Source organism: Poecilia formosa, unplaced genomic scaffold (genome assembly GCF_000485575.1).
Source record: "Poecilia formosa unplaced genomic scaffold, Poecilia_formosa-5.1.2 Scaffold144, whole genome shotgun sequence".
In the NCBI taxonomy this organism is placed as follows: Eukaryota; Metazoa; Chordata; class Actinopteri; order Cyprinodontiformes; family Poeciliidae; genus Poecilia; species Poecilia formosa.
The window spans coordinates 1,588,252-1,615,887 of record NW_006800083.1 but is presented as its reverse complement, the minus strand read 5'-3'; the positions used below and the strand labels follow the sequence as shown (position 1 = coordinate 1,615,887).

At 40.0% G+C, this 27,636-nt stretch overlaps 1 protein-coding gene across 1 annotated transcript; it reads right to left on the bottom strand.

Moving 5' to 3' along the window:
* Positions 1 to 331: 331 nt before the first annotated feature.
* On the bottom strand, positions 332 to 27,636 carry tlcd2 (TLC domain containing 2). The gene is made up of 4 exons (XM_007563088.2): positions 26,889 to 27,636; positions 26,575 to 26,657; positions 17,951 to 18,033; positions 332 to 2,071 (listed from the first exon to the last, which is right to left on the bottom strand). The coding sequence occupies exons 1-4, from the start codon at positions 27,065 to 27,067 to the stop codon at positions 1,691 to 1,693; spliced, it is 726 nt and encodes a 241-aa protein (XP_007563150.1). The 5' UTR covers positions 27,068 to 27,636; the 3' UTR covers positions 332 to 1,690.

Below are 27,636 nucleotides of genomic sequence, written 5' to 3'. Positions count from 1 at the left end.
TTTGATTTATTGCTCATGAAGGAAACTTAAATTATTGTTTGAAGCACTTCTCCTGAAATCGTTCCTGTTCTAGAAGCTCTACTTCTACATTAAGGTTAAATGTGGCGCTCTCCACATTTAAGGTGTGTAAAAATGCCCAAATCAAATGCATCTTGGATTTCACAAGAAAATTTAGAAAAGTCCAACCTTCATTTAATTAAAAAAAAAAACAAAAAAAAAAAAACAGGGTTCCTGAGCAGTCTATGGGAAAAAAAAGCAAATTTTCTTCTATAATTTGAATCAGTTAAATGTTTTTGATATTCCAGACTTTTTTCTTTCCGTCTTTGATTCTAAAGGACAAAAAAAAAATCTATTATTGTTTATTTACATTGATTTCTGCAACCTTTATTGTTCACTTGCCACATCTGACTGTAATTTTAATATTTGACTCATCGGTTTAGTTCAGTTTTATATCTAGTCTGAATGCAAAATAATTTGAAAAATAAGTAAAAATATAATTTTACGACTCGTGTAGATTTTAAATCAGCTTAAACTGGAGATTTTGCAAACCAAGTTAAGGTAATAAAAGTTTGCTAACTGTGCTCCACACTACAATAAACAATCAAAACTTTATTTAATCAGTGTAGCATCGTGATTTAGACTTTTATTAAAGATATTTATGATTAATATTTTGCACCTTTATGTCCAGAATGGCATAAAAACAGATATCACTGGGATCTATAAGATCTATCTTATACCAAGTCTTGACTTTCTCCGTCTCTGGAGTATAAAGATGGCAGAAAGGCTCATTTTCTCCCAGCTACTCTTCAAAATGGGAAATGCAAGCCATTCGAGAAAGGGAGATGCATATTTCTGTTCTTCGAGTCGGGAAATGATTACACGAAAATCAGTGCTCGACTAAACCTGCCCATATCCAGAGTCAGAGTAAAAAAAAATAAAGCTTGAAACATCTGAGAGCGCGAAACAACAAGGACCAAACAAAGCTCATCGCTAGAGAAACGCAGCAAAGACGAGAGGAAATTATCCTAAGGTCTTTTTTTTTAAAAGGCTTGAAATTACCTGTGGAGAGCGGGCACCGCGCGTACGTTTTTGATTCAAGTCATTTGTAGATTTTCAACAAAGTGATCAACACTGTCAGCAAAGCGGGAGAGCTAGCAACCAGTTCTGAGGTAGCAGGTGGTTTTTAGTTGAGGACATTTGGCGGAGAACACATTCACCTCTGCAGTGCCAAAGTCAAACCATAACAGGGCGCTACTGATTTATCTACTCAGTGGGTAAAAACATCATTAAAAAAAAAAAAAAAAAAAAATCAACAGCATGATGTGTTTAAAGCAAACTAGATGGCTTAAGTGATACATTTATGATGTTACTAAAGATATTTTACATTTTCTGTTCCCAGTGGCTGTGTGAGGATCTGTTTAAAAGGTGGCGCTCATCCCCAGCTACGTTTTTGAGACGAAACTCTGGTTGGGACGTTAAGGCATTTGGTAGGCAACACGTTTACAGGACTTACAGGACTTATGTCCTTCATGAGGTGAAGCACACAAGCTCTAATGCCAAAACCCGCAGCTGAGGGGAAGAAGTTTCCTCCAGCGAGGTCAGAGGAGGTCCGGCGACATTTGCAGCACAGATCTCCGTCTCTTAAACGAGCGCTGGATCCGAGCCACCGGGGTCCTAACAGAGCGCAGTTCTACATCTCCTTCTCCTTCTTGGCCTCCCGGGTGCTGGTCTTTAAAAAGTCGCTCCTGAGCAGCCGGCAGAAGAGGATGATGTTCATGACGGTCATGATGGCCATGCCCACGCTGCCCAGCGTGTAGGCCAGCAGGGGGATCTTGTCCCTGTTGAGCACCAGCCAGCGGGTCATCCAAGCCAGCGTGTTGATGCGGAAAACCACGTACGTGCCCAGGTTGATGATGCTGTTGACGCGGTAGAGCGTGCTCGCCGCCATGCTGGCCATGCGCAGGATCTGCCGGAGGTGGAGGAACACCGAGTTGATCTCCACCAGCAGGGCCACCACGGAGAATCCCACGTAGCGACACGACACCACGGAGAGGCCGAAGCAGGTGATGACCTGCAGACAGGCGGGGGAGGAAGTCAGAGTTCCTGTTAACATCCTGCAGGCTTTGCTTTTCTAATGTTAGTTTCACAAACTAAGAAAAGTTGGACTGAAGTATTGGGAAAAAAAAAAAAAGACACAATGTTCTAAACCTCTGTATATACATTAAGAACAAACACTGAACACAAAAAGTTATATTAAACTGATCATTTCACATTTTTTACGGATGAATGAAAGCTTTCAAAAGTAACTATCCGCCTATGTTAAATGGTGAATTAACTGTGACCAAGCTTTCAGTCTCTCCTCAACATGCTGAGTTTGGAGACGTCGGCCGACTCGTGGAAACCTTGGAAAAGAGACGCCTCTCTCACACATTGTAACTCCATCTTTGCTGACCACTGACATGCACTATAATCATGTAAAATGACTGTGTATGTAAAGCCTGAGCCAAACTAGATAAGAACCTTAGAAAATGCTAAAAAAAAAAAAAAGATTTTAAAATTAGTCCTGGAATGGAGAGGAGAACAGTAAAGCTGATTATTTACTTTTAGGCCTGGATACAAACACAAAATAAGCACAAATTAAAGTCTTCTAAAGAAGTAGTTTAAATAAGAAAACGCTTGTTCTATGTCTGAATTGACTCTGGAAGATTAAACCAACAAATACGAATGGGACGGCGTGCATTTCAAAGAGAAATGTATTCTGATTAGGTTGCAATCTATGACCCTGTGATATGATCCCGATGCAGGAGGTGACTTTGCTTTTTATAGTTATGTATTGTTGAAATCCACTGTGATTCCTCTGGAAGGTCAAAGCTCCTGCCACTCCTTCCTGCTGAACTGCGCTTACGAAAGTCTGTGATGTAACGGACAGATTACCGCCACCAGGTGGCGCCTAAGCCTTGTAAACAGACGACTCTACATTCCCTGATTGTTGCCTCGATGCTGAAAAGTTGGACAGAAACGGATTATTGACAAAGTCCGAGAGCAAACCGTTACCCAACACCGTCACAGCAGCTGTGCTGCAGCTCTAAATCTACACGACGGCGGCCGTGCTTACATGGAAACACATTTCAACAGGTGGGGCGGCTTCATTCAGTCAGCACACGGCTGCCGTGAGCTTCCAGACATCCGAACCACCTTAAGAGAGACGTTTACAGCAGGGATGAAGGCAGGCTGTGACATACGGGACCACCTTTACCGTGAGCTGAACGGGCCACTTGTGTTCATGCATGCGTGTCCGCCGTGACTTTACGTGCCGCGTTTTGATGGTTAAGCAACAGGACATGTGAGGAGCAGTAAACATCATCCCATACTGCACGTTACATTACGGTTCAAAGGTTTGCATTAAGCTGCGTGCCGCCTTTCCTGCATACACCTTAAACATCTAGAGGGGGGGAATGTTAATTTACCTGCTAAGAGTACAAAAAATGCTGTAGAGATACAGTCACGTCAATGCAAGACATACAATACCCAGTAAAAATGTTCACACACCTTGAACTTTTTAAAACGTTGCCATATGCAAACACAAACCTGTTTTTATCTTATTTGAATTGTATGCAGTAAAACACACACACACACACACACACACACACGCACACACACACACACACACTGCAAGGAAGCACGTTTTTGCATTGACAAAGTGTGCAACTAAACTGTTTGTGTCATCATTTAAGCTATGTAGCATCATCCTGAGATTTAAACATCTCTTCAATCTGGAAAAGGAACATAGCAAAAATATGGACAAGAGAAAACAAATTACGGAACAGTGGCAAATAGAAAGAATATTCCAGTTTGCTGCCATGATGGGGGCACAGAAAGTCTTTCAAAGAACATTCTCTGGCCAACACCCTAAATTATACGTGTGGAGGAAAACTAACACCGTGTATCGTCCTGACCACATCACCAACCCACATGGAAGAGGTGTCAGGGAGGAAGAAGTTCACCTTCCAGCAGGACAAATCAAAGGTCAGACTAAAATCCAATAAAAACTCTGTGGAAACTTAAATACTGATTATCAGACACAGTCCATCCAATGGAGCTGGACCGAGCCAGGAACCAATCAACGCCGAACCTTGTCACTTATTTAGCCTTTATTTAGGAAGGCTAAATAAAAATGCATGCCACACATTTCAGATTTTTATATACGAATAACACCACACTTTCCTCCATCTGCAGCTGTTTGCTACTTTGTGTTGGCGTTTTATGTAAAGTCACAATAAATCCCACAGAAGTTCAAGTTTATAACATGAAACAAATACGGAAAGATAAGAGCATAAATAATTTTGCAGAGCAAAGTACTACATGACAGTCGGATCTGCATTTGTACCAAAATACCGAGAAAAAATAAAATAGACTCGTTTGACATTTCTTTACACTTCAAACTCTCCAAGTTAAACGTCGTATCGTCAGCAGCCAGAGAGCTGCAACCACTCAATGAAACGATCCGTCTTAGGGAAATCTGCTGTGCAACTTATGCACAGATGTCTGTTTTCAAAAAATAAGTGGAACCATACCGCTGGTCAGTCAGCATCTTGTGACTTTCCTCTGTGGGAGAACCAGTGGCTCTCTGAAGCAGAATCTGAGCTTCAGGCCAGGATGTCCTGTTATCAGAGAGGGTCAGGAAGACAACGGCAGGTTTAGTCATCTGTTGACCCAGCGACCAAACAAACCATCATTGACCACAGAAATATGTTTATCGTTTGAGTATTATATAGTGTCTGCTTGGAAAGCGCAGGGTTGATATAGAAAGATGTGGAAAATGTTTTTTTTTTTAAATAATATAATGGAATTGGTAAAAAATAAAAATACAGATAATAGGGTCCTACATTTAGATGGCTAACTAAAGGCAGATAGTGCCATTTTGTTTTTATATTTGATACATATTTAACAGATATATTCAGTTCAATTCAGGCTTTATTGTGGTTAAACACAGCATCGTAGTAAAGATAAAAATAGAAGCATTTTTCTAAGTTCTAAGTGAAAAAAGTTCTTCCAGTGTTTTAAAAATTATTTGATCCCTTAAAGATTTACTTTTGTTTGCTATTCATTGTCACACCTACATTTCAGATGGTCAATTCAATTTTAATACGAGGCAAAAATATCCTGAGGGAATACAAAGTGCAAAATGAGGATTTTATTCATTAAGGGGAAAAAAGTCTGTCCGATCCAGCCAATGAAAACTAGGCAAATAAGAGAAACTGAAAATATGCGACTTTTTTTCTCAACAGTTGTGATTTATCGTGGGAAAACACCAGAACAAACTCCAAACAACACAGAGATGCAGATGAAATGATAACATCCAACCCAACCAGGAGGAGGTTACTATGGCAACATGCAATAAACATGCAATAAACAGTGAAGCTGAATTTTTTCCCTAGTACCCTAAATACACAAACATCCTCACACAGCGAGGAAAATACGTCTCAGCTCATCGGTTCAGACTCCCGTTTACGAAAGTTGGACCTCAGAGACCAAACCCAGCACACCGACAATAAAAACATCATGCGAGGGAGGGCTGCGAGTCCAGTTATGAAAACAACACATCCACGTGTGGTCGGGACCGAAGCGAAGGCAAAGACCACACGACTAAACCTCAAGAGACTTCATTCCGCTCCGTTCATTCGCAAATGCACACGCAGAGGAGCCGAGCGCCAAATCTCCCAACCACAAAACCCAACCGGATCCAACGTCTCATCTGGTCTATAAAACAAGACTGAACACGAGACTGCAAAGGTCAAACAAACCCTTATACAATCCAGAGATAGGACGACTTGATAACGCACTGAGTTGGTATATAATGTGGTCGATATGGAGCAAAGCTGTTCAGAAGCAGGGTAATAAATGATGCACTTCTCATGCTTTCTTAAAAAGACTGCATAACATGTTTTCCTCGTCTTTGCTGTTATCTTTATTTAGCTTTATTGCTGTTTTTACTGTGGATGTTCTACAATTCAACAAATGCCAATAAACACAGATAAAGTGGCCCACAGAGATAAAAGACCCTTAACTTAAGTAATATGTCACGTTTTCAAGGTCTGTCCGCAAGGAGGACCATAAACCTTCACCTGCAGAAAAACTTTGAGAAAACGTCCCTAAAACCTTATCCTACGGCGTTCTCGGCGAGTCCACCATTGTGGGGACAAAAATAGAGACGTCAGCGCTGGTGTCAGCGCCGTGCGCTGAAGGGGGCTCACGGTAATCCCCCTCGCGAGCCGCTGGATCAGTCATGATGGGATTGATTCAGCATTAGGTGGATTTTGCAGCATGAAGCTCTGCTGAACACGACTTTCACACAAAAGCCTCCGTAACATAAATAAACTCGGCAAACACACGGTGGAGAATTGGGAAGTTAAAAAAAAAAAGAAAAAAGAGTGGGATGAGTGGGTTTCAAAACACTTTTTTATAAAAGAAAATCTGAAAAGTGTGGCATGCGTTTGCATTCGGCCCCACTGAAGTTTTAGACCCACCTTGTAACGCAGCTCTTTTGGGCCACGTCTCCATCAGCTTTGCGGATTACAGGCGGACATTTTATTGATTCTTCTTTTCCAAACAGCTCAAGCTCAGATTAAATCGAGAGGTTGATCAAAAATTCTCAAAATGATTTAGGTCTGGACTTTGACTGGGCCGTTCTAACAAATGCGCTTGGATTTATTCATGTATCCTGCCACAGATTTTCCTCCCTGTAATTGGCCCCATTCATCCTTTCCTTGCAGAACAGCATCCCCACAGTGTGATGCTGCCACCACCGTGCTTCAGCTTGCACATGTGGCGTTCAGGTTGATGTGCCGTGATGCTCCCATAAACATGGGAAATTACCCAGCTTAAATCTAATTCCATACATTAATTGTAGCATTCAATTTTTAAAAGCCATCTATCAAATTACTAGTCATATAATTATTAATTTGTCATTGTGGAGAAACCCAGGTAAACATATTTTTTTAAATAACATTTCAACAAAAACTATTCACATTTTTGTTTTGCTTATCGGTAAAACATTTGTTTACAATAAAACTACATATAATCCTCTTATTCTTCTCCAGAAAAACAATGAGGCATGTTTGTTCCCTGCATCTTCCTCCCCATGGGCTCAATTAGTTCTTCCTCTAAACCCTGGCGAGGGACCTCCACTTTCAGAGGGAAAACACAGGGTGTGAAATGCAGGAGTGAGTATCTGACAGGTTAGAAGTCAGACAAATCTTAAACTTTCAGGATCTCAGAAAAGAAACGGAAGAAGAGAGATATTGTTGCAAAGAAAGGTGATACCTGGACTGCTCAACAAAATCCTCTGTGGAAGTACTTTGACAACAAATACCTCTTTGTTTGAACTTATGCAGCCTCGCTACTGCAGTTGTGTTGGTCTGTGGCTAAATGTGGGCTTTAGCATAATATCTAGAAAGCAAGAGTTAAGCTAATCTCCATAAAAGTGGAAAATATTTAAGACAATCTGCAGCCATCCTGACAATGGACATCAGAGAGTTAATTCACTTCAAGGTCAGATAACGTAAAGATTAAAGGCACTCGGGACTCTGCAGGCCTCAGGCGGGTGGTTAAAGTGCATGACAGTACAAACAGGAAACAGACGGACAAGTATGGCTCGTTTTCAAAGGTTGCTGGGAGAAAAAAACGTCTCTCTGGAAGGAATTTGGCAGCATGACTTGCAAAGTTGAATCTAAATGAACCCCATGATGTCTGAAACCCTGGCTGAAATGGAGCTTCTGTATAATTGCTCACAGTATGTCAGTCAGGTAAACACTAAAAGCATTTCGGCTACGGAGCACAGTGGTGGAGGGGTGGTGATTTGGCCTCGTTTTGCACCACATGACCTGTGCACCTTGCACGCATAGAGCCGAGCAAAAACTAATCAGTCTAGCTAAATCTTCTGTAAATAAAACCGGGTCATAAACAAGAAAATGATACGAAACGCAATCAATTTCCAAGAAAATACCTGAAAAAGAACACCTGAACTTTATCGAAAGGCTGTGACTGGACCTTAAAAGATCAGAAATCTGCAGAATAATGTTAACTATAAAAACCAAAACAATTGAACGATGGAGTGTATTTAATTTAGTGCTTAGTGGTTTCAGGTTGAGACAACCTGCAGTCGAGACTCGGGGGATAAATGCTTCTTGTGGTTGCACCTGTTCACCCACTGCTTCTCTGCCTGACGAGTCATCGTTCTCACATCGGAGTCCGTTGGACACTTTTTACCGCAAGTCAGACAAAATTCCTAATGGCTGATGCAAGAGTCACATGTGTGTCCCTTTGTTAACAACCGTACTCGTCTCTCACTCTTCAACAGTAACAATGATGTCAAAGAATATTTAGGAAGTCAAACCAGTTCCTCTTGTCCCGAGTTGAAAATGTGGAGATTTACAGGTATGACGAGAGTCACGAGCCTTTTGTTCGACATGACAAAGCAAAATGCTGGATGATGCCTACGATGATAAAAACAGAGGAACTCGCAAAGAAGTTTTCATTCTTTTTTTTACTAGTCCTTGTAAGTGGGAAAAGAAAAAAAAAACACATATACTGGCTCTTAAAGCTGTAGCAGCAGCAGATGTCAGAGGTGTCAGGGTGTGAGCAGACATGCTTCAGACAGGTGTGAGGGTGGAGCTGATGGCTGCCTCTCCCTGGTGCAAAGCTGTTCAGTGGTCATAAAATACTTGAGACACTTTAACATGTGGTCAGGTAACAACCGCAAATGTTAATGTAATGTATTTTAAAGAGCAATAAAAGTAATGAATTACTGTGACGTGGAAGGAAGCTGACACATTTCAACAGTCGTGTGTGTGTGTGTGTGTGTGTGTGGGGGGGTGTGTGTGTGTGTGTGTGTGTGTGAGAGAGACGGTGTGTGTGTGTTTATTCAACAGCCTTGATTTAAAAGCTTTCAGACCTGGCTTTTCTGCTCCTATAGCTTCAAGTTTTTACCACCGTTGAGGATCTAGAGATTGAAATTTTAACCCATTTCATTTTTAAAACGGATCAAGCTCAGTCAGATTGGACTGAGAGCTTCTGTGAACATCAATTTTAAAGTCTTGCTTAAAAATCCCGAATAGATTAAGGTCTTGACCGCTCCAACACCATTCTACTGCAGACAAAGTTTTGTCCCAAGATCATCCTGCATTTAGCTCCATCAAATCTAACCAGCTCCCCTTTCCCTGCAGAAGAAAAGCATGTTTCATGGTGGGTATGATGTGTTCAGACTAAACCTGTCGTCATTAATCAACTAATTGCATGCAGAAATTAAAATGAGCTTGACAATTTCCATTTTTTTAAAGAGCAATTTTGTTTGCACAGACTTCATAATCCAATTTATTTATGGCGTCGGTTGTGTTTCTCTTTTATTTCCAGTGTTGAATCTTCTGTACAGAATTAAAGTTTATTGGTTTTTGAGAGGCTGAACTCGCTCAATATTATGCCTTTATAATTATATATCTTAAAAATGATCTCAAAACAACAATATAATTTTTAATTGCAATAATTTCTGTGACAATATATAGTCCAGCAAAATGTGTTATTGTGACAGCTCTAGTTCAGAGTTGTAGTTTTTCTGCCACAAAATAAATTTTTACATCTAGACCAAAAAGTTCGGCTTTGGTCTCATCTGATCAGAGCGCCTTGGTGACCGTCCGCCAAAGTCGCTCTTGTAAATTAGGTTTTTAATCTCAATTAGTTTTTCTTTCTGGTTAACATGAAAGATTAAATAAAAATGAAAATCTTTCTTGGGTTCTCTACAAGATCAATTTACGTAGTGGTATCAGAATAAAGGGGGTGATTACATATGGTAAACTGTGAACAAGTTGATTATTTTATGGTTTACTTAGAGGCGTGATAGGATTAACTATGGCATAGGCTCACAAAATACACATAAATCACTGCTGGGAAAACTGTGAACTTAAATGCATAGTGACTAGGTTTTACATTTGTGTGCGCAGAAAATGAATGGATTGATTATTTAGGGCACTAATGCACTTCACATTGGCTTTCTGCCAGGTTGTTCTCAGCACATTACACTACGCTACAGCCACAGGACAGGAAACGGTTCTTCACAGCAGACAGGAAACCGTCCAGTAAAAGCAATGAAGAGAAAAGCAGTAGGAAACTCAGTACGGAGATGTCAGCCTTATGATGACTGTAGGCGGACAATGGGGACGATTGGTAGGCGGTAAGGTCCGACAAAACGACTCCGCAAGAGAAAAACCAAGAGAAGGAGGTAGGAAACACCAGCAAAGACGACACACAGAGCAAGTCCAAAGTTCCAGAAGAGACAAGAGGTTATCTTGGGGTCTTAAATGCTGTCATGAGGCCAGTCAGATGACTGCTGCACAACAGGCCCCTTCAGAGCCTCTCCGTCACACACATCTGGTGAGAAGCTCAACAGACGTACACAAAAAAAACAAAAAAAAAAACACTATTACTACAAGAAACACGGTCGATTAGAACTGCGTGGCTTTTCATTTAGAGGAGCGAACCGGATAATCAGATGAAGGCAAAGCATTATTTTTAGTCTTCCTGCGGCAGGGCGTCTATGACTGAACGGTGACTTTTTTATGAATGAAGCAGACAGGAAGTGAGTCTGGGAAAAAAAAAGCCCCTCAAATATTTCATCACTTGTTATGAAAGTCGAGAGATGCATCTGGACAAAGACTCGTACCAAAAACAAAGCTCTTGACACCAGATGAGGCTCGTCTCACTCCGTCATATGCTTCACACACATTTTTCATGTTAAAACTCCAGATGTTTTAAAGACAAAATGGAGGGATATTGAACCCCTAAGGTCTGACAGACGAAGAGGAAGATATTTACCACTATTATACAATTGATAAACATTTTTTATTTTTTTTATCAAATACAACAAGCAGAATTTTTCAGGACACTGTTGACACCATCAGTACATTTTTTATTGGCAGGCTATTTATGACTTCAAGATGAGGCACTGATTTATTGTGCGGAAATTCCTGTTTGATTGTTATTATGTGGTTTGGGACACGCTGTTCCACGATGCTTATTCAGTAAAAGAAAAAAACAGCCATTTGCTGCATCTCTAATAAAAAACTTATAAAACCTTTAAAAATTGCACACTGCATGCATACAACATAGTTCTGACTGTGTGGATGGCGAAGGAATTCAGTTTTTAAGCTTTACATCACCCAAACTTGGAGCAATCAGTTTTTAACTCAGACTCAGAATGTTTTTTTCCCCCCAGATACAAACAGTGAAAAAAAAATAAAAAATGTCTCTGCCAACTTCATAATTTTGATGTGAGGTTATTCCTGCATTGTGCTCTGACTTACTGGCACACCCATCGACACGCCTTTAAACTACGTGCTGTGACCCCGGTTCATCCCGCAGCAGCTGGATTTCATCCAAGTATTTCGAACATCTCTTTTATACTTCGGTTTGCCGTCATCAGGTGTGGCGCCATGGGAAAACACACCCACAGTTTTCCAGTCTCAATAATAGATGGATGCAGGTATCCACACAGCTTTCCTAGTTGCTATGCCAACCAGTAACAAATAAAACCTCCTTTCTATAACTTCTTGTTGTCTTTTAGGCTGGTGTTGTTCCTGGTTTGCAGCTTCTTTGGACCCGGTTCTGCTCATTCTGCCACCTCGCTGTTTGGTTCTTTTGAATTTTTATTCATTTGGTGCCAAACTTTTTCCTGTATGAGAAGTTGCTGTCTTCTGTGGGACACTGTGTACATCAGTTCACAAACGCCTTGAGGGTATTTCACTTGTTCTTTGAAAACCGATGACTTAAAGAATCATTTTGACATCTAATTGCAGAAACATCCATTAGCAGGACGTCACTAAGATTTGTTTTGGTTTGTTTCCCATGTCATAGGAATCAACTCATCTACATGGGGATCAGAGCCTCAGGCAAAGAACAGCCATTCATTTTCTTACACGCTTATCACTAGTGAGGTTGTGAGGAGGGCTAGTGCCTAGCAACGCGCGAGCAGCGGGCTACACCCTGTACAGGTCGCCAGTCCATCGCAGGGCAAAGAACGTACAACTTCAAATAAAATCTGCCAAAAATGAGGTCATGTACCAAAATGAATAAACTGGTTGTCAATGGTTAGGTATGTGGGTATAAAGTATAAACCTGAAGTAGGTCGAGATGCAATGTCACAGATCCAACATGCAGGTGTGAATTAACTAACTGACTTGAGAACCCATGGGTCGCATTGGTCTGGGTGTTTTAGTGTGTATGAGAGAAAATTTAAGGTTAAAGACACTGACACTTGTACTTTACTGTCCAACAAATGACAAAGTTATGGTTTTAAATTATTTTTCAAATTCCCACTTGTGTTCATCTGATCAGAAAAGCCTTTTTACAATAAAATGTACAGTTTGGTTATTTTATTGTTGATTTGCACAAAACCGACCTACTCAAAAAAGCTTAAACCTCGAAAAGCATCCCGATCAGCAGAAACAACGACGCGTATAAATATGTGGTTATTTTTTTATTTTTGCTCCTTGGACAACCACAAAATATTTCTTACCCCATGAAACACTGAACAAGCAAATTGCTCAATGTGACACAACTAAAATATTATGAGAAGAAAAAAAAAAGAAAAACTAATTTTCATCCAAACCAGATGCAGAGATGTATGTAGTATATATATATGGACGGGAGACGCTGCAGAGTAGGTGTTCGGGTAAGAAGGAGAGAAAATGTTTGGAAGCCTGACCAGGATCCGAGGGTGGAGAACAATACGGTATGTGTTGCATATGGCGGTGTACGGGCGGGGTGAGGCACATTCTACGTCTCTTTTATGGGTTTGTTGAAGTGTGAGAGGCAGAATTGTGCATTGTTTTCAGCTGAAGCAAATTTCTCAAATTCTTTTTAGCGTTTTCAGCCATTGCATGTCCACAGGCGTAAATCTGAGGGTGTATTTTTTTTTATTTTTATTTTTTTTATTATTTACAGAAACTGATGTGGATGCTACTTTGATTTAACTGCATCTTAAGTGCTTCTCTCAATTATTCATATTTTTTGCTGCAGAGAAATTAGTAAAAGCAAATAGTTGCGTTCATTTGGATACTTCTTATAAGGTTCAAGAGAGAGGTCAGGTCTGTGGGAATAAAGCAGCCTGGTTTGTTTTTCTTAGTCTGTTTAAAGACCGTGCAGCTGGGTTAATATTTAAAGACGTGCATCTGGTATCTACCCTTGTTTCATGAAGCTTTGTTTGAAGACAATCCGGGTGGTACACAAATGCAAAGACAGTGATCCTGTCCGACAGTGTGGCCATCAGAACTGCTTTCTGAGTGCCAAAGAGAAACCCAAGAGACAAGCTACTTCTTTCAATGTCGTTTCTGCTGCTGTGACTGAATATGTATTTCTTTCTTTTAACTGCTCAAGTCAAGTCAGCTCAATCTGCTGTTTGTGTTATTCATATTTCAACTAGAAGGACAAAAAGGAGCTCCCAGCAGCTTGTGATATGTTGACACTGGAGATGTGGTGAAGAAACCTTCATTCCAGGAGGTGTGGCTCACCACAATGTGGGTCAACAAGGAGGAGCTACAATTCCCATAGTATGTAGACAGCTGGACTTACATGGATGTGTAGGGCGGCAAAAACTACCACATAAATACTAAATGAACAGCTGGAGATTCCAAGATGATGCAGAGCAAAGAAAAGAATAAAAAAATACTGTAAATCACTGAGATTGTAAAAATGAAATGAAAACGTTTCCCTTTCTGTGCAGCGAACTCTTCTGTAACTCATTATTATTATTTTTGAGCCAACGAAATGTTACTGTCAAACCTTTACTATTTAAAGTATGTGTGAAGTCTTGAATTTCACTAAAACCCTATTATACGTTTTATCTATGCAAGGTTCTAATTTTATGCTTCCCTTCATAAATTTTGTCGTGTCTTCCTTTGTTTTTGACATTTGATTGTTTTAAATGTGCTATAAAATGGACAGTTTCATCCGTTTGTGTAATTGGCTTATTACCGTAATTGGATTTTGCCTGCAAGCCTAATATTGTGTGAGAGACTAAATCATTTCAGATGGAACTGCAAACGGGAAAGAAAATGAACAAAAAACTTTTAAAGCAATGATAGCATGTCTTGATGTGTTGCATAAATATAATGGGTTAGCAAAAATAAAGACTAAAGACCAAACAAGCCTTTAAAAAATTAAATATTGTGGAAAGTGTTTTTTTATTCTTAATTCTGCAGGGCATAACATGAAAGCAGGAGGTGAGGCAATGAAAAACGTTAGACCCATTCTCGTTAATCTGGTTCCTCAGGTACAAATGTGAACAGGATCTGATTTCCAGTAATAACAAACCAACAAGGTGTTTCCAAGTATTCTCCGACAGCAACACAGGACAGCTTTACACCCCTCACACAAAGAGAAAAACAGAAATCTATTTTCATTCCCCGTAAACAGAAATGAGTTACATTCATACCTGAGGCCGGTGTTGAGCAGAAGAAGCAGATGTAAAAAAAAAAAAAAAAGCAGCTAAGATTGTTTCTACGTTACGAACACAAGATCAGCTGGATTCTTAAAACGCATTTGTTTTGACATCATCGCATACCATTTACCCAAGAAGAAGAACAGAACACCAAAACAAATCTAAAAGTCTAATGATGGTGGCACCTTAGAGTATCTGAGCAAGATTTAAGAAAACAGCATGACTAAAACTTTTTCTAACTATGTCATAATTCCCAGAAGTTGTGCATCATAAATCACTCTTAAAAAGTATGTGGCTATTCGGAATAAATTAGTCACTTCCCTCAGGTATTTCAAAGCATCTTTTTTTTTTCTTTTATGATTTTAAAAAAAGCTACTTGTGCAATCAAATGCAAAACTCATGTAATTCTAAATAATGGTGAAATACTAGAAGACTAGTAATCAGTATCTTACAGCCTGTAATCTGCTTTAGCTTCGGAGTAGATGAGAAGCCACTGACCTAATTAATCTAGAGTCCAGATTTTACTGCTTTAGCAACACATATGCAAACATACGACATAACTTCATATAGATGTTACTGTGAAATGTCCAATCGCAGGAAAACTGAGAAGCAGAGGGACGAAAACGATTTGTGTCGTTTGTACATGATTCGATTTTCAAAAATAAGAAAATTAGATATAGCTGCTCCTGCTACTCACATGCTTCCCTCTTCTCTGTAATTGGCCTCTGCATGGAATCACTCTTCCTACATTTTTGTTTTATTTACAAGCTCAGTATTTCCAGGAGGAAACTCTGTGTCATTTTTTTACCCACTGTACCACGAGGCCAGGTTTCCACCCCAAACATTTTTGTGCTTAAATGGGATCGTATGCGATAAACCAAAAGATTGAACAAAATCTGCAAGAAGAAGAAACACTATTTCTGTTTTCAGGTCTTCCTGTTTCCTAAATGAAGCACAGTGTTATGCTACACAGGAGCTGAGAAAAAAAAACTTTCCATGGAATATTCGACTGTTATTTCTCCTGGACTGCAATAACAGCGATCAGCAAATCTCGCCTCAGACTGCATGCTGGTTCAGTGTTTGCTTGTAAAACAAGCCAAACTCTGAGGAGATTTCAGACATGAAGATTCAGCACAGCTATCGTTACATGCAAATTACAGGAAACAACCTAAACAGGGAGTTAAAGGGCGATAATATAAATTATGGGATTACGGTTACATGATTCAAACAGGGAGTGGCCATGAGCAAGAAATCAGCCGAAGCTTTAAGGTACTAATCTTGCTGCCTTTACAATATAGCAGCAATTTTATGTACCATACAAAATCGTGACCCTCAATGGGACACAATGTTCCAACAGTGTGAAACAGAAGTGGGAGCAAACCTTTGCAGCTTGTGCTGATTGTTTATATGTCAGCAAAGTCAATTTATTAGAAAGAAAGTAAAACATTTTTCCCACTGCTGACACAGATCCTAACATTTTTCTTTCACCACCAAATTTTCCAGGTCAGCTTGGCTGCTGACTGCATGACCAGCTGGTTTTTGGTGGAAACTATTGGAAATGAACACTACAGGGATGTTGCACGTTGGTTTGGGAGTAACCTGCCAAATTTATAACAAATGGATGCAAAGCATAAAAACTGAAGTCGATCTACATCTAGACATGCACAACATTCATGGAAATGCGTTCGCACTGAAATCCAGCAGTTGACCTTGCAGGAAAGCATGAATGAGAGATGGTACAAAAGGGCACCAAAGAGGGTAAAGAGAGAGAGGGAGCCCTCTGAGAAGCCCACAGAGCCATGAGAGACGAGTCTCCATCCCTCCCACGCTCTAATGACAATCTGAAGCCAGCTGGCTGTGCCAAAAAAAAAAAGCCCATTCACAAGTCTACCCGGAAGTCGGGGCGAGGAGGGTCCAAACTTTCAGAGAAAAGCAAGAAAGCGATCTTCTCTGTGAATCTGTCAAGTTTTACAAGGGCATTGTACAAGGGCAAACAAACACATGGTTTGCATCTTAAAAACAACCAACCACACTCAACTTCACCAGCGGGGATTTTTCAGGCATCAGACTGATTTAGCTGAGACTTACGGCAAAATCATAATGCATATATTTTAATGACGGGAAGCTGCAGGTTTCACACTAAACCGATCTCCTGCCTGACCTGGTCAGACATTCCCATGTTCTTTATACTTGCACCAAAGTCAGAAATACGTGTACCTAAGCGTAAACTAATCTTTTCTTCCTGATATCTTGGCTGATTTCTTTTGCTTCTTCCTTGATGAAATACAAGGAAGTAATGTGTTTAAGGATTTGCTCTAAAAAAAAAAACATCTACAGGCATTCCTCCATTTCACTCAAATGCGAAGCTTACAAACCCATGACATCATCTGAGCTTCACCAAACTGCTTAAAGCAATATTATTCTAACTGTATGTAAACTTCTGACTTTGGAAAAAAAGCAATTACTAAATATATATAGATAAAAAAGACTGTCATGTTTTTGTGGCTTTAAGAAAATGGTAATAAATTTGCTATTCTTAGCTGATCTAAAACATGAACTTAGTCTTACTAAATGTCAGACTTAAATATTCATTTTTTATACAGTGAATGTTAATATGCAAGGATGAAAAACCAGATCATTGTTCACCAAATGAGACTCATCATTTTGCAGTTTTGGTGTTGTGTTAACTCACTATTGGGTCCAAGCAACAAGAAGGGAAGAAAGGAGGATAAATTAAAGAAGAGGAGGAGGAAAAAAAGATGCAAAAAAGGGATGGAATGAATGAAGGCAGGAAGTTCAGACAGAAGGATGTTCACACAAGTAAGGAAAGCAAGGAACGAAAAGGGTGAGGATAAAAGGAAAGAAGGAGACGAAGCAGTAAAGCACAGACACAAGGAAGAAAGGAAAAACATTTTTGCGTGGTGATAACTGCACAGCAACAGCAGAATCAAGATCAGCATGGCCTTGGATGTAGGTCACAAAACCAAAAGGTGGAAAAGTAAATTCACACAGAACCCTCGCCTTAGGTCATTTCCACAGTTATTTTCCTCAGTGTAACCCAATTCCTCCACCAGGAAAATATCTAAAATGTCAACATGGCAGCGTGCTGAGGAGCCGCCATGTGACAAAAACGGCTGACTTTCTCTGGAATCTGATAACTAAAGAGTGGTTGGAGCGAAGGCAAGAACTGGGTGAGGCTGGGTGGAGTTTAATGGTCGGAGGGTGTGAAAAGACACTGAATGGGTCGAGGTGGGGCGGTTGGTCACACTGTAGAGAGACCGTCTTTTTATTCCTAGAATATTGTTATTTTTTTACACTGCTTCTGTCAAGAGCGGCATTATCTAATTTAAACAATGGGTAATTGCACAATGTTGAAACAATAAGGGTGACCCAGTGAAAAATATATTGCAACAGCATAAGGCATTTTATCCCAAGTTATTTCTCAATGGCTGAGAGACCTACCACGACGTGGTGGAAGAGCAGCTCCCAGGACTGACTCAGCTTCTGGTTGCACACCATGTCAAGGAAGTCATAGATGAAGTAACCTGTTGGGACAGAGAAAGTTCGGTCAAGGTTTATGCCATCAAAGCAATTCATAAGCAAACCAAAAACCCAACAAGTTGTTTTGACACAGGCAGCTTTGAGCTAATCGAGAGCATTGGCAGGCTGCTAGAGGGGCTGCTTTCATGACGATGGCAACCAGGAGGCTTCCTAGAGAGAGGCTATTCATATCCACCACCCGCTTCTCGCCACCAACTGTATCCATGGAGACAGCTTTTACGAATACCGGTGTTAAAAAAAAAAGAAAAAAAGAGAGGAATTGGTGTTAGGAGGGGCAGGGAGGAATGAAGGGACTGAAGGTTTTGGTGACAGGGGAAATTTGACAATTTAAGCGTGATGTGGCCAAAAAAGATGACAAGAAAAACCCAAGACAAGACAACACAGCCACCTGATGCCACAGAGGTCGCATGTTTCTGCTACCTTTGGACAGCAGTTCAGCGGTGTCCAATGTAAAATGTATACCATAGTATTAAAAATGCATGCTTTTAAAACCACTAAATCGACCTTTGGCTTAAATTTCTTCCAATAAGACGTAAGATAAATATAGAAGCGCTGTAGCTTTAGTAACAAGTCCTGCTTACCATTAAATACAACACATCTACTTCAAAGTCATAAAAGGACTTGATTGTCCACAAAAATTCTAATTTCTTTAGATTACGAACCATGAAACACTGTCTTTTCCAATATGGCCACACGCATAGCAAGAAAAAAAACTGTGGGACAACAGCTTGAGATAACCTTGTTTGGAAACCAAGGCTGGGTTCACACAGCAGCCTGAAGTGACCCCATTCCGATTTTTTTTTTTGTCGTAATGCAACCTGTATCTGATCTTTTCATGACAGTCTGAACAGCACAGGTGAGATTCTTTTCGAATGCAACCCAAATCAGATACGTTTCCGATTGCATTCATCCGACCTGAACGTCACTGATATTCGACAAATGTCACTATTCTGCGTCCGCTACACCCCCATCCCCACCACCAGGAGGCGGCATACTGCTACAGAGCCAAGAAGGGCCGGTGGAAACGCGATCACTCCGAAATAGAGCCGAGCCGAACCGAACCAGGTTGTTTCTATTGCCGGTGGAAAAGGGGCAATTGAAAGTCATCAAGCAAATCAGAAAAGCGGAGAGAACTTAACAGAATGTCGCCAGTGAAAGTCCATGAGTAGGAGGAACAAAACAAGACCACCAGAGGGCGTTGTTGTCACATAGAACAGAATGGAATGGGTCAAACACGTCACAGGGTCCGAGCTGCGTCACGTGTTCCCTCATGACGTAATTATTATAAGACTTAAAAGTATTTTTAGGCATTTACAGCGTGCTGCACAGTTGGCGCAGTTGGTAGAGCTGTTGCCTTGCAGCAAGAAGGTTGTGGGTTCGACTCCCGGCCCGGACGCTTCTGCATGGAGTTTGCATGTTCTCCCTGTGCATGCGTGGGTTTCCACCCACAGTCCAAAAACATGACTGTCAGGTTAATTGGGGTCCCTCCAAATTCTCCTTAGGTGTGAATGTGTGTGCATGGTTGTCTGTCTCTATGTTCCCCCTGGGATGTGCTGGCGATCTGCCCAGGGGCGTTAACCCGCTCGCCCCCGATGTTCAACTGGCGAACGATTCGGGTAATGTTTCGTCCGAAACGTTACCCTCTGTGAGGGCACCTGTTCGGAGGGATACTCACAGGGGGCTGAGGGTTAAAGTGAATGATGAATGAATGTTTTACCTCACATTCAAAACATAACATTTTTTCAGATAAAAATATTTACACGATTGTTCCATTTCTGAAACATGAGTTAGAAAAACAAAATATGACTGTGGAATCAAAAATAAAATATAAGTAGGAGTGGCTGTACAACCGTGTTGGTTGTACAGCCGAACTGCGCATGTTACGATCTGCAGAGAAATCTGCGCTGGTTCATCGGGCAGTTGGATCTGTCTGATCCAAACCGGTCCATTAAACATTTCTTTTTTTACCCTGTGCGTGCAGGATTTTTTATATTTTATTTTTTCCATGATTTCACTTCCCCGAAACGTCCGGTGTTATGCCCAGGTGTTATTCTTTAGATGTATTTAAAGAATAACTTCAGCGAATAATTGTGTGAGATCCCAGCGTGGAGCAAGTAACTCCAATCAGACCAATCAGATTGCTGCGGCACATCAACATAAAATAAATACAGAGTTGAATGGCTTCAATAATTACTCATTTACATAACACCTGTCATGTAAGCTAAGCTCCACCGTTAGCCTCCTCCATGTTTACTTCCGCGAACACTGAGCACTTCTTCTTTTTATGGCGGTTGGCATAACACTGAGAACGCTGACGCTATTGCGCCCTCTACTGCGCATGCGGGACACTTTCAGGTGGTTTGCCCGTTCACGCCCGTTCAGAGGTGACATACAGGTCGCATATGTTTGGAAGTGTGAACAGTCACTGTAAAAAAAATTGACAAAAAAATCGGAATTGGGTCACTTCAAGCGGCAGTGTGAACGCAACCCAAGTTAGCCAGAAACTGAAAGAGTTACAGTGCCTTCTGCCACAGTATCTAGGTTTGGCTAATTACTTTTAAAAGATGGAAGGACAGTAAATATTTTTTTTACATTTACTTTGTAGCTACAGCTAAATTTAAACAGTATTTATTTTATTTGACTTCAGGAAACAGTTTTTAAGCCCCTGCACTTATTTTGAATTTCATCATGGAATTTAACATTTGGAGTTTAATTTGGAATAAAAACTTGTTCCTAAAAATATCCACAGCTAACAATGACTCAAAGTTAGAAATATTACATTATAAAAGAAAACTGATTAAATAAAGTCGTATTATTTTAGTTCATGATCGTCATACTGAGCTGTCATGAGTCTTTCACTTTTTAAAAAAAATAATGAGTCATACCTGATCTATATTTAAACAGAGCATGCAGGTGTGGCTACATGCAAGTGAGATAGAAAAACATACATCAATTTTGTCTTCTCAAAGGTGAAAAATTATTTTTGTGCAACCTGGGATTGAAGCCAAACTACAGCCTACTCTGCAATCCTGCATGTAGCAGATAAGGTGGAGAAAAATAGATAAAAGAAGCAGCTTTTCTTCTTTTCAGGAGACTTGCGATTTCTAAAGTGGTCAACATATTTACACAAGCACCATGCGCACATGATCGGGGCTTTTCTTCCTTAAACAGGTTAGTCAAAACCACATGGGTTCAGGCAAATAAATGACTCGCATGATCACTGCTGGAATGACGGGGAAATCTGATTAGGACATCAGCCTTTCACCAACTGTGCAACCAAAGTTTTTTCTGTTTCTCCAAGTATGAATAAAGTTGTCTTTTTACTGCATCACATGTACTTTAACTTAGGCCATTTATAAAAATTACATCCATGCGCACCATGTGATTCTGATGGTATAAATTTTGCACAGTCTCCAGGTTGTAATGCGTTAGTTTAGCTCGTTTTTCTCCCGACTCACTGCCATATAAACACAGAAATAAACAAAACAAAAAAGAGAGAGAAAATCAGCCTGCTTGGACAAATCAGGCACCATTTCTTACCGGTTTGATATCAATAATTTCATATAATTTGATAACCTAGTCAATGTATACTGATTCCAATTATTATCTACCAGCTTCAGGTTGCTTATTATCAACTGAAAAGAAATGTGGCAATGTGTCTCAAATAAATATAATCTACAAAGACATAGTCACTAAGTTATTTTGCTTTGATACGAGGTTATCATATTTCATAAGGATTGATCGATAAAAAGTGGGATTAGGATCACAATAAAAATGAGCGCCAAGATAAAAGTTTCAGAGAAAAAAACACAGTTAAATAAAAGACAGATTTGAGTTTTGTTATTATTATTTATCTAAATAAATAAAAAATAAATAATTGATTACTTTTCTTATTTGTTAAATATTAATTTATTAATGGGAGGTAATAAATTAATATTATTGATTTATCTGTGATATGATTTAATTTATTGGTGTTATTTATAGTTGATCAATAAATTCATAAATGACTAAAAGAGATGATTGATGGATCCTGATCAATGATGGATGGAGAATAAAAATCAAACCATATATAAATACTTTTCTGTGACACAGAGAGAGGCAGCTCTGTAACTTTTTGACTGTTTTTGAAGAAAAAAAAAATCAATGTTTTACTAAAATTTTAGGAAGAAATTTGAAGCAAAGTCTGTTGCTAATTGTAGTTTTTAAAGAGAAGCTGGAATCAGACAAACAGGAATCAGCAGGTCAGAGATTCAAGGAATATTGTTGATCAAAAACCGGCCAGAAAATCTCTTGACCTCTGCCCTTCCACTTCTTACACATATTGAAAAAACAACAACGGTTGGGACATTTCGTCCCAAGTAATGGACAAAGTCTCCACTCTCAAAAAGGAGAAGTCTTTATTTTTGTGACTGAGAAGTCTTCCGCTTGATGAAAACATTTAAGCAAATATGTTAAAAGAAAAACAACAACAACAGAGGTTTCAGGAACATGCCGCTTTTCTGATGGGAAGAGTCAAGAGAAGCACTTGTGTACTTGTGCAATATGTAAGTGAGTGGCAGCTCTGTTCTGTTACCACTGATCTCTGATGCAGACAGCCTGCATTGTTGGACTGGCTTTTCGTATTCTGACGCAATCGCTGGCACGGTGACATCACGAGTGTAAGTGTTTACGCCTGTTGCCTGGGACGGATCATAATGGCCGTTACTGAGCTTCACATACCAACACAGCATTACTGCTCCTTGTTGCTCCTGCTTCCAGCACACAGGGCTGGGCGTCCTAAAGGAACATCAAGCATCCGGAGAATCTCCAAGAGCACTTTATGTATAAGATAAATCCTCCAAACAATTGTTTATTTAACAGAGGAAAAGAGGAGAAAAGATATTTGCTCTTAGATGGTCATAAGTAATACTGAGAGAAAGGGAAAAAAAAAAAAAACAGGACAAGTTGATATTTTAGGAAATAGTTGGACATGCGCTCCTAGGTCTGAGGAATTTTAATAAACTTTGGCAAACTTTAATTGCATGAAAGTTCGAGAACAGGTTGTAATGTTCACTATCGAAAACAACCAGGGAAGTTTAGTTAAAAAAAAATTGGCTGAAAGGAGAGTTATCAAAAAGAAAATCTGCATGATTGCCATCGAGATGCTGAGTTTTCTTTTGAAGACTGCTCACTAAAGGACTTAGATGGACTGTAAAGGTATTTACACTTAGAGATTCCTCATTAAAGAAGCATAATTTATTTAGAAGTTGCTTTATATGCTTTCATAATGCATCAAACACAATGACTTTCTTATAGTGTGCAGCAACAGGCAAACACATTTTCCCCTTGAAACACAAACCTTAATGTTTGTTAAATGGGATTTCATGTAGTAGACCAACACAAAGTTGGAAAACAGAAGTGCTTTTTGCTGTATCCCCACAGCATAATGGTGCCACCTCTATGTTTTGCTGTGGAAATGGTGTGTTTAAAGTGATATACAGGGTTTAATTTTGAAGCTATACCAAAAAGTTGTTTTTTCCTCATCTGACAAAAGACATCCTTTCTGTGAACCCTTCAGACATTGACCGCGGTGCTGCTACTAAGAATCTAACATTCTCTTTCACTGGATGATACGTTTGGCCTTGTCTTTCTGTGTTTCACCCGTGTCTCTCTCCTGGCAGACAAAACTTTAGCTGGGACTAACTGCATGAACTCTTTTTATCCTACAACACCTTGAAAACTGGCTTGTGAAGGAGCTACCACTGACAATAACTCTTTACCTTTTGTTTAATTACAAAGAAAATACTTCTAGAACAGCACATCCGTGTTTCTTACTCTGTGTATGTGTGTGTGTGTGTGTGTCTGTGTGTGAGGTTTCTTTTTGTAAACTGGGGGTTTCCTCTCCACTGTCGACACAAACATGATTGGTATGAGGGATTGCCACAAAGTCAACCGCAATATGTAAGCCACAGTCCACTGTCAACACAAGTTTCTCCAGAAGGAGCGAATGTTGTAAAGTCCATCATTCGAACCAGTGGTTTCCTTAGATTTTCCATTTTTAAATAATAAACTGAACTTGCCATCAAAGAACACATGTAATCTTCTTGCATGTGTAATCCGTCTTTGTGACGGATTACAATCCGTCTTTGTGATCGGATTGAATTGATTTCTTTTTGTAACGTGCCTTGAGATGATGTTTGTTATGAAATGGCACTAAATAAATACACTAAATTATTTTCACTTTTTTCAAAAAAAAAAAAAAAAAAAAACAGGGTTGGAAAACCACGTATGATTGCCCTTCCACTTCACATTTATGTTCTACTTCATGTTGGAGTCACATTCAACTGAAGTTTCTGACAGAGAAAAATGTAGAAAAGTCCCGGGGGGCGTAAATATTTTTATAAGGTGCTGCACATTGGAGCAGAAGCCTTTATTAATTCGCTCTGTGTGCTGAAACCCTCCACTGCCTGTTTGTGCCCTCAAGGCACAAATAGACGGTTATCAGGGCTGTGCAGTGCCAACACATTCAACGGGCCCTATACGACCAAACCACATTTGAATAAAACCATCAGCTGGTCGCTGTGCCCATACTCTGCAGAGAGCGTTGAATGTGTTCACCTTGACGTCTAACACAAAAATAACATCCTTGTTTGGGCGCCATGAACTGATGCAGTCAGTACTGATTGAATAAATTCAGTGCATCTGATGCAAATGTTATATTTATGGCTGAGCAGTAACCAGCAGGTGACTGTTGGTTATTTTTACTTAGTCAAAGACTGGTGGCAATAAAAGCACTAACATCTCTCATAGACTATTACTGATTTAAGATATTTTTCCTCAGATTCAGACACGACACTGAAACCGATCCCGGTCTGGTTCTAGTTGGAAACGAGTGGGATTTGTCACATGTAGATACAGTGTTGACTACTGCTAATAACATGTTGACAAAAGCATTTGTTTGATGTACAGAAACACTAAAGGAATGCAATCACGAGTAGAGATTCTCATACTATTTGTGAATCTGATTAAACGTGAAACTCTCTAACGTGCAAACTAGACGAGTTTACTAATGTTGGACTCTAAACTCGGCACATCCCCAGAAAATTTGACTTTCCAAGAAAAAATGCCAGCTTTTTTATGTTTGCTATTTCTGATTTGGATCACAGAAACAACAGTTTCCAATTACAAATCAAACATGACATTAAACAAATCAGTTGCTGGTTGTGGACTAGAAGCAGACAGTGCATGCACAAAACTTTCATTGGTGTGAGTAAATGTGGATGGATGCACTGTTGCTCAGGCAAGTCAAAGGATGTGAAGAAGTGACCAGGAAGCCTCATGCAAACTCTACAGGTAGCATAATTTGTTGTCATTTTTTGCACCACAGATACTTCATGCAAGAGTACCAGAGTAATTGGGTTTTCTTGGCAGTGTGGACTAAGGCTCCCCTACCTGGCTAACCGAAAGAGGGCTACTGAGTCTTATCCTCATTTGTAAGAAAGACGAGCTTTGTTGAGTGGGAATATTCTTTGTTTTCTATTTTAAACAGCGGTACTTTTATCAACATTTTTACAAAACAGCTTCTTGAGTCACACTTAAGTTATAATATTACTTTCGATTGCCCTCTTGACTTTTCCATAGTTCTTGTGCAATACTCGGTGTGTCTTTTAAAAGTTTGTCTTTCAAGACTGGCTGCTTTTCAGATCCTCACCCACTTCTTTTATCTAACCACCTTCAGAAGCAATACTTTTCAGAAGAATGGCTTCTGAAGATGGCTAGATCTTCAATGAATCACTTATCTCAGACACTTCTGTTGGATTACAAGCAATCCATCTTTTCATCAACCTCTCAGAAAGACAAATGTGTAACAGCTGTACCATCTGGCATCTGCCCCGCGGAGTTCAGGTGTAGCAGCATGGCAGAGGCGGATATTGTCATATTTACACAAGCAACTCTTTCTTAAAAAGTTTTAGGGGTAGTTTTGCTATACCATACCTTTGAGTTTTTCTTGTGTAATATTTCTGACTACTCTAACCATGGAAAGTAACTTTTAATTACATGTGTTCTCGAATGAAGACCAAGCTTGTTTTACCCAAAAATGCACCAGACACACCCCTATAATTTATGTTAAAGTGATACCTCTTCGTCATTTAAATCTATTGTCCTTCTGCTGTGCCTAATGTGTCATTTGGAGGTCAAGTGAATATATGGTAAACCATTTTATTTTATAACCATTTTATTACTAGAGGTACCTTAGCCTCTCTTAACACATGTTCATTGGTTTAATTAGACATAAGTTGAAAAAATGGATTTGGAAGCCAATTTCTTCTGCCTGAATTTGTTATTATGAAATTATTTTATGTATTTGTACTTCTCTTTCTTTTTTACTAGTCGTACTTGAATTTTGTTTTACTTTTACTTGAGTTAAAATATGTTCAAATAGTGCAACGTTTAAGTGCTCTACCCACCTTACTTTAGAATGGGAGCAGGGTAAACAATACCCTCCCGCCATAACTGTATTTAATTACATTTCAGAAGCTACTCACCAATAGAAAGGGACACCAATGAATGTGAAAACACAGAGTGAGTTTCTATCAGATCCTCAGCCATCTGTGGATGTCGGAAAAAGCTGAAACGACAAACACAGGTTCCAATAAGCGCAATTTAAAGCTGAAACTGAGAGACTTTGGGGAATCCAAATATTTCTGTGCCATGCATGTGTAAAATTCCTTCTGCACCACGTCAGTCTCTTTAAGTGGAATAACGGGAATATCTAGAGCCGCAAATCCGATTTAGCGACAACATGCATGGCAGAGATGCTAAACTATTGCGAGTTTTAAACGCTACTTGAAAAACTTACCAAAGCACAGCCCAGATCGCCGTGATAAAGCTGTGCACGAAGGATGTGGAGATATTTCTCCATTTCCACGAATTCCTGCTGGCTGACTCCGGGATGTGAAGCCTGCCGATCCCTGCGTTCACCAGCTTGAACAGGGCCACCGAGCTCCCGGTGGTTAAAATCACAGAGCTGAGCTCCATGGCTGAGATGCTGGTAGATGTTGCGAGGGTGATGATTCAACAGGCCAAAGCAGTCCACGGTGAGTGAGAGCGGCGTGAAGGCGGCGGGAGCCAACCACAGATCCACGGGCCAGACAGACGGACGACACAGAGAGATATTTTGGAGACCCGGAGCCAACGAGATCACGTTAACATGCCGCTTGTTGCCTGGCATTCACTGCTCACTGGGAATATTGGGTGGAGGGTTGCAGAAATCACACGATTACCGTGAAAAGAGAAAACGTGGAGGAGTGGGTTACATAAAATGATCCCCCGCTGATGGCAGGCTGGTGTTCCTCTGAAGAAGCGCTCCCTGTCCACAGGTAGAACCGATGAATGTAGGTGTGAAGCCGTGATGACAGTTGTGAAACCGCCCTTTTGTAAAACCTCTCCCCTCTTCAGCTTGTGTAACTTTTTGACATCAACAGAAACCAGGCAGCGGCCACACGCCCCGCCCTACTATAAAGGGGCGTGGCTTCTGGCGCGCTTCACATGTTGTGTTGCGTTCACGTACAGTGGGAAACAACAAACATCAATTACACAAGCTCAAC

Excerpts from the sequence above, each read along its gene's own strand:
- tlcd2 (XM_007563088.2), bottom strand. The coding sequence starts at position 27,067 with ATGGAGCTCAGCTCTGTGATTTTAACCACCGGGAGCTCGGTGGCCCTG. Across the intron at positions 26,658-26,888 it reads GCGATCTGGGCTGTGCTTTG|CTTTTTCCGACATCCACAGA; the intron begins GTAAGTTTTTCA and ends TTGTCGTTTCAG. Across the intron at positions 18,034-26,574 it reads ATTGGTGTCCCTTTCTATTG|GTTACTTCATCTATGACTTC; the intron begins GTGAGTAGCTTC and ends CTGTCCCAACAG.